The sequence below is a fragment of the Trypanosoma rangeli genome (assembly GCF_003719475.1).
Source record: "Trypanosoma rangeli strain AM80 chromosome Unknown Tra_15.4_contig_00159, whole genome shotgun sequence".
NCBI classification, from domain to species: Eukaryota; Euglenozoa; class Kinetoplastea; order Trypanosomatida; family Trypanosomatidae; genus Trypanosoma; species Trypanosoma rangeli.
In genome coordinates this window covers 36,029-42,994 of record NW_021705903.1, presented here as the reverse complement: position 1 = coordinate 42,994, position 6,966 = coordinate 36,029, and the positions used below count along the sequence as shown (strand labels likewise).

General features: G+C 52.4%; 4 protein-coding genes across 4 annotated transcripts in view, besides 4 other annotated features; all 4 read left to right on the top strand.

Moving 5' to 3' along the window:
- On the top strand, window positions 1-615 carry TraAM80_05094 (uncharacterized protein; the record flags this gene model as incomplete). Its single annotated transcript, XM_029381989.1, has 1 exon — window positions 1-615. A coding segment is annotated over one exon (615 nt), but the record flags the coding sequence as incomplete, so codon positions are not given.
- A 508-nt stretch (window positions 616-1,123) lies between these two features.
- Window positions 1,124-1,148: a microsatellite.
- A 590-nt stretch (window positions 1,149-1,738) lies between these two features.
- Window positions 1,739-1,748: a microsatellite.
- Window positions 1,749-1,785: a sequence feature (A-rich).
- A 1,197-nt stretch (window positions 1,786-2,982) lies between these two features.
- Window positions 2,983-3,041: a microsatellite.
- A 530-nt stretch (window positions 3,042-3,571) lies between these two features.
- Window positions 3,572-4,132, top strand: TraAM80_05093 (uncharacterized protein; the record flags this gene model as incomplete). Its single annotated transcript, XM_029381988.1, has 1 exon — window positions 3,572-4,132. The coding sequence occupies one exon, from the start codon at window positions 3,572-3,574 to the stop codon at window positions 4,130-4,132; it is 561 nt and encodes a 186-aa protein (XP_029238189.1).
- Window positions 4,133-4,502: 370 nt separating this feature from the next.
- TraAM80_05092 (uncharacterized protein) lies at window positions 4,503-6,560 on the top strand (the record flags this gene model as incomplete). The annotated part of the gene is made up of 1 exon (XM_029381987.1): window positions 4,503-6,560. One exon carries the CDS (start codon window positions 4,503-4,505, stop codon window positions 6,558-6,560), a length of 2,058 nt encoding a protein of 685 aa, XP_029238188.1.
- A 115-nt stretch (window positions 6,561-6,675) lies between these two features.
- Window positions 6,676-6,966, top strand: part of TraAM80_05091 (uncharacterized protein) — a gene marked incomplete at both ends in the record, with an annotated part of 345 nt that continues 54 nt past the window's right edge. Inside the window, one exon of the mRNA XM_029381986.1 lies at window positions 6,676-6,966. This exon is cut by the window's right edge and continues 54 nt beyond it. Coding sequence (XP_029238187.1) covers window positions 6,676-6,966 — 291 coding nt within the window.

Below are 6,966 nucleotides of genomic sequence, written 5' to 3'. Positions count from 1 at the left end.
GATGACTTTGAGTCATCCACTTCGTCCCTCAAGGAGCAGCACCAGGCGGCGCCGCTCTCCGCAGTACAGGCTGGGACTCCAGAGGAGGTGAAGCACGACACCCCGAAGAAGGACGAGTACGCCGCGGATGATGACTTTGAGTCATCCACTTCCTCCCTCAAGGAGCAGCACCAGGCGGCGCCGCTCTCCGCAGTAGAGGCTGGGACTCCAGAGGAGGTGAAGCACGACACCCCGAAGAAGGACGAGTACCCCGTGGATGATGACTTTGAGTCATCCACTTCCTCCCTCAAGGAGCAGCACCAGGCGGCGCCGCTCTCCGCAGTGGAAGTGGCGGGAGATAAACCTTCGCGTAGCTCCATTTTAATTAGCAGCAAGAGTTCAAGTATCGGGGATTTGAGTCCAGCTAAGAGCGACCAGCAGGATTCTTACAATGAGCTTGGCGGTGCTTCTGAAGGAACGCCAAACGCGAATGTGGCGGCCGGTCTTCATGAGTTTGGGTCGAGAAGATCATCAAAAAAAATGGGCCGTTTGTCAGTTTCTGTGTCAAACGGCAGGATCACGGAGCCCAGCAATAATAATGTGCAGAAAGTCGCTGCTGGTTTTGACGAGCTTTAGTTATGTGAATGCTCTGTAAGCTGGTTAGAGAAAGGGATTTTTTTTTTTTGAGGAGTAGGAAATGGGGGAAGCAGGGGATTAAAGGAAGGGGAGCCGTTGAACCGATGCGAGGCGTCTACGAGGGGTGATATGGCACTGCACGTTTGTCTACGTCTAGCATGGGGTGCAATGTCGTGCCTCAACACTGTGAAACAAAAAAGGAGAACATAAACAAAGAAGAAGCTGTGTCTGTGCCCACGTATGTATAGAGCTGCACCTACCCACACACGCAAACACACTCCTCATAAGGACGTAAAAAGAGAGATGATGGCTTTTTGCACGTATACTGTATTTTGGAGATGCGTCGATCTACTAGTTTCTTTTTTTTTTTATCTGCCCTGTTTTCCTTTACTCTTTGCACTCCTTCCTGTCCATTGTAGTTTTCCCTCTCGCTTTTAGGGCCATTATGTAAGCATTATTATTTAGGTCCATGTTTTTTCTCTCTCCTTATGTATGTGCATGTGTGGTTTAAATATATATATATATATATATATTGCCTTTTCCATACGTTGCCCCAATGTAGATTGCTTGGAGATGCGTGAAGTGAAGTAATGGAAGGAAGGGCGAGGGAATGTCCATGACGAGGGGTGAAAAGGAGTTGAACTTAACGTAGGAATCCGGCAGGAAGAGTAGAACCCAAACGGGGATGCCGACAAACAAGGAAGACCTTGAGGTGGCGTATGTAAATCATGGAGGGGGGATGGAGTAGCAAGGCGCGGGGGAGGTATATGACACGACGACACACGCAAGTGACAAACAATACTTATTTTTGACGTTGCTGGTGACAGGATGAACGAGAGGCGTGTGTGTGTAGGGGATGGTGATGGCCGCGGGGTGCTGTCGTGTGGTGGAGGCGGGGTCGGGTAAAGGGATCAAGGCGCACCGCCAATAACGATGGTGCCCGCCTCCCATAGCGTGGAGACCGCCTAGAAGGAAAGCTAAAAAAAACGGGAAAATAAAAATTGTCCAAGGAATGGCTCACAGATTTCCTTTTGTGTGTGTGTGCGTGTTGATTAGATTATTTATTTTCCTTTTGCTTGCATTTTACGATTTGTTGTTTTTCTCGTTTATTTGAGGCGGCATCGTTGCTGGTGTTGTTGTTGTTGTTGTTTTTGTTTTTGTTTTTTTTTTGGGGGGGGGTGTTTTGTGTCGTCTACCGCTTCTCCTGACACGCATGGATGCTTCTGCCGGTGTGTGGCGGGGGGAGACGAGAGGTGGTCCAGCGGCGGTGTCACGCACACATCGATGAGTGTGGCTGAAGCGCCATTCATTGACAACGAGGATTGCAAGGGAAATCAAGCGTTAAAAGAAAAAAAAGGAACAATAATAACCGGAATGAAAAGATGTTCCGCCCCGGAGGAAAAAAGAAGAAGAACGAAGTGGGGGTGGGGAGAAACGGTGTGGACACGAAAATTTGGTCTTGTTTCCACAGGCATATATGCAGACAGTACCCGATGCACCTCCCTGCATACCTCGTTCATTCTCTCCATCTTCTCCCCTCGCAGTGTTCTTAATCCTTCGTTCTGTAGATTTTTTTTCTTATCCATCCTTATTGTTGTTGTTGCCGCTGTCTTTTTTCTCTCTTTGCGTGTCACCGTGACGGGGGAATCGTTTATTTGCCGCTATTATGATGGTGGTGGTGTTTTCCGGTGCGGGTGTGGTTGCCATCGTCAACGCCGTTGCTGGGTGGTCCGCTGGTTGTCTCCGCCTTGTGACCTGCGGCGAGGCGTGCGCGGGTCACATTCTTCACCCGTCTATGGCGATCGCACCGCCGTGTAGTACGTTACTCCAGTGTGCATATATCTGCAAATGCATTTTTTTGGCGTATTTATATTTGGGGCGAATACACGAAAAGGAAAACAAAAAAAAAGCTTGCAGCGAGGGAGAAGGGGTGGCGGCGGGCACTACACATTCCCTTTTGATGAATGACTATTATTATTCCGTTTTCCAGTGTCTCCTTTATCTATTTTTCTTGTTTATGCTGGGAAGTAAAAAACGAGAACTAAGAGCGAGAAGAGGGCGGGCTCCAGTGGGAGTGGCAGCCGTGGACGAAGGCTCGTGTGACTTGCGGCAGAAGATGATGTGGGCGACGCCTCGGTGTAAGCGTTTACTTTCCCTCCCCCTCCCCCCTCCAGACCCGTTTTTTTTTGTTTGTTGCGTGTGTAGTAGATGTCGTGTTTGTTTGCGCGGTCGTAGTCGTTCTCTTGTATGCCTTCAGCTCCTTGGCCTTTCATTTTTCCACTCCTTCCCCCTCACCCCTTTTTATTCCTGTCCCCCCTGCCTGTCTGATTTTTTTATGTGGTGTGCCTGCCTACCTTTGCCTTTGCGGTGTTGTTGTTGTTTTTTTTGTTTCCTGTCTCTCTTTTTTTCTTTAGTTTTGTTTTCTTCTCCCCCCGGCGTGCGTCCTGCAAGGGCTGCAGCGAGGTAAGCAGGCAGCATCACGGGGTGGGGGGAGCAGTAGTTAGGGAGGAACGCTATCTGCGGAGTCAAACAGGGCTGGTGGTGCGTTGATTCTTCTTGGTGGTAGTAGTGGAGGTTGCTGTAGCGATCGCACAGCGAGGAGACGTCCGCGTGGGCCGGTCGCCGTGGGTGAGAGTGGCAGCTGCGCTATAGCGAGGCTGAGCTGGGATGAGTGGGGATCCTTTTCGGGATGCACCCGCCACGGGGGGCGGCACTGCGAAGGTCATCGAGGGTATTCGACAGCGTCGGGAGAAGCTTGAACTCTACCAATCCCCCTCACACAAAATGAAATCGCTCATGATGAACAGTGCGGGGATTCGCAGTGGGTTGAGCACCAAAAATGAGCGGGCATTGAATCCAATCTGGACGAATTTCCCCACAAAGTGCGTCAAGCCTATTCGCTCCGTGGAAGAGATGCGGGAGAAGCTGCAGTATTTTTGCGAAGAGCGATGATGTGATGGTGGTGCGGTACCACCAGAACCGCTGCACCGCTTGCAACGCCGTGGACAAGAGTTTTGAGTTTCTCTGCCACCAGAGTGCTGAGCGACTCCCAGGCCTTAAGTTTTACGAGATCAACAAGGACGAGGTGCCGGAGCTCACCAAAAATCTTGTGCGCTTCCCGCAGGTGAAGGGGTACAGCGGCGGGCACTGGATGGACCTGGAGTTTAAGCCCCCTGCCGACTTCCGCGAGGAGCTTTACCAGGCTGTGGAGCAGGAAGTGAAGCGTCGCAAGGACAGGGGTCGGCCCGTCACGGCGCTCGAGGCGGAGGAAATGTACTTCTCCGCCGCCGGTCCATCCATGTTGGAGGTGCTCCAGGAGTCTATCGTGAAGTTTTACTGCAAATCACAGGTGCGTCTGCACAACTACTGGAAGCAGGTCTCGGTGCGACGGTCGTGGTTTTTCAAGAAGTTTATTGAGCCTAGGGTTGAGGAACGCTTGCGGGATGAGTGGCAGATGAAGTCGTTGTTTGGAGAAAAGATTATGTACGGTCCGGAGCCCAAACTAGAGGAGTTCTGAGGGAGAAGGGAGCATAGCTCAACGCAGCGGTTGAGTGAGAGGAGGCGGAAGAAATAGGTGACTCCGATGCATGTCAGCGATGTGAGTAGAAATACGTGTGCCTGCATGTAGGTGTTGTGACTAATGTGTTTATTTACTTTTTCCCGGTTGGCGGTGTGCTGTCCTTTCCCTTCACGTGTCCTGTTCTCTCCTTTTCTACAACTTCCCGTACAAAACCAACATATTTTATATATGAGGAAGAAAACACCTCCAGCAAGTCAGTGTTGGTTTCTTTCAGGGTTGTCGTCGGTGATAGCGGTGGTGGGTTCGTTTGCCTGCGTCATCTACGCATTGCCGCCAAGTACACCGAGTAGGTAATCAGCGGCACAGCATGTTGTGCGTGGATGCTGTCAGGCGTGATGTGGACGTTTCCAAACGTATTGCCGCATCCTTCGAAAGCCTTGCACATGCAGAAACGCCGCGGTGCCACACATCTCCTCGTCGCTCCATCGCAGTGAGTGACATCGTGAAATGCCCTAACGGAACGATGGTCGTCAAGATTCGTTTTGAGCGCGCCGTTGCAGGCGGCACACAGTTTGACCTTCGCTCCTCATCCCTTGTCGTGCGCCTGGAGTGGGATGTCATCTTCAGCGTTGCTTACCCCAAGGAACCCTGCCTTTGGCAATTTCTCGACGGGCGTCAGACAAGCACCAGCAACGAGGTGGAGCATCCGGTCGTCAGGCCCCATTCGTTCCTAATGGAGGAGGTGTTGTCACGCCTGCCGGAGGCCAAGAAGACATATCTTGCTGTATGCTTAGGTAACGCGGGAGGTGGCCCCGTGTACCGCCGCCCCTTGCAACATGACGCCGCACCGTTGGCGTCGCAGACAGAATTACCGACGGGCATCACTTCGGTGGAGATGTATCCAAGTCTGGGCGGTAGCAGCAACAAGAATAAGAACAGCAAATACAATGGTGGAAGCGGCGGCGGTGTAAGTCACAGTAGCAACGGTACTAATGGGAACGGCGACAAGGGCGTCGTCGGTGTTGTAGAGTCACCGTTTTTGTCTGATTTTACGTTTCTTTGCAATTGGTGGGCCGCACTGGAGTTGGATGTGGGTTGCATCCTGCCCGCACCCCAGCATTTTCTCATGAGTCACAGCTCCAGTGGAAATATGACCTTGCTGGAGGAGGATGTGGCGGTTGACCGTTACCTCCAGCAAGGGCGTGGAGTGCACTTGATGAACGAGGTGGGGGGAAACAGAGTGCAACGTCCTGGGCGTGGCTTTGCAGCCGCCTTTATGCCCCGTGGCGACGTCGTCGCGTGGGGAATGCGACGACTTCCGCAGGGGGTCAAGAACGATGAGGAGGAGAATAAGGACGGCAAAACTGTCACAGGCACGACAGAACTCTCAATGTTGACAGTGACGTCGGATGGGATGGTGCCACATAACTGTGGGGTGGGCTGGAACAGGTTTTGCACGGATTACATGGAGGCCGGAGGGCAGCTGCGTGAGCACCATAGTCAACATCATTCGCGTCATTATGATCGCCACAGCCGACGCGCACAGCAGGCGCTTCGCATCACGTCGGTTCGAAGTGACCTGCCTGGCGCGGTGCTACCATCTCTGCTTGTTGCAAAAAACATATTGCAGACAGACGCCTACGAGCTGAACGACGTTTGTCTTTATGCCGAGGACCCAGCTGTGGCTTTGTGCCTGAATGCCCGCATCTCTCGGGAGGAAAAGGTGCTCAATGGTGTCTCAAATTTGTTTGTGATGTTGCGTCACTTAGTAAAAGGGGTGTCGCCGTCCGCCTCTTTGCGGTATGCGTTACAGCTGCTGGTTCCCGCGTTGCACGGACTCGTTAAGGCCTTGCAAAAGCAGCGGAGGCCGTTTTGGGCGGGGGTAGCTATATGCTGCCTCTTACTGCCAGCCGTACTAAACGATCGACCCGCGCTGTTCGACATAACTGCCCACCTCATTGACCCCGTGGAGTGTTACCGTTGCGTCTCGCTCGTGGTCGTGATATTTGCTACGGTGGGATCTAACAACAAGTTTCGCGAGGCAGAACTTGCAAGGAACGCCATCATGAATGCATACCGTGCAAAAAAACTACCGCAGTCTCTCACCAGAAAAAGCGGGGACTGTGAAGCGTGCATTGACGGCGGCGACACAGTCGCCCATGTGCACCACATACCGATCAAAGAATGTGCCGTATGTGGGCTTCCGTTGCTGCGGAACACAGCATGGAGACATAATAGTAGCTCTGATGGTAACTCTGCAAGTGGCGACAAGGCTGTTTTGGCCCCTGCTAAAAATGACGGGTGTCTCATTGTTCAGTGTGCTCACTGTGGACACGGAGGACACGTTGCGCACATCCTTGCTTGGTGGCAGGATAACAATGTAACCTGCTGCCCAGTGGGTTGTGAGTGCCGTTGTGTCTACTGAACCAGAAAGAAGAATCTCCGTTATTTTTATTTATGAGGCTGCTTGCCGCCGCGGTGGGAGCATCCACACGTTCAGTTGTGCACGCCACTGTATCTGTAATTTGTGCCTCAGTTGTATGCCCGTCTCCTCCCTTTACTCTGCGGATGGCCAGGGTAACAAGCGGTGCTGGTTAAGCTTTCCCGCAGGGGCTTGGTGTTCCACAATGTATAGAATTCGAAAGCAGGCACTGGGACTCTCCACCCCCGCATTTCTCGTGTTTCCGCTGCTGATGTTGCTGCTGCTTCTCCTCGGCTACGTCATGCTCGGTGGTCGTTGGTGGCGTCACACGGCGGGGTCGGAAAAGAATTCGGCGCAGCCCTCCTTTAATCCATTGGACCATTGCGGCACGCCCTACGGCACCCTCCTT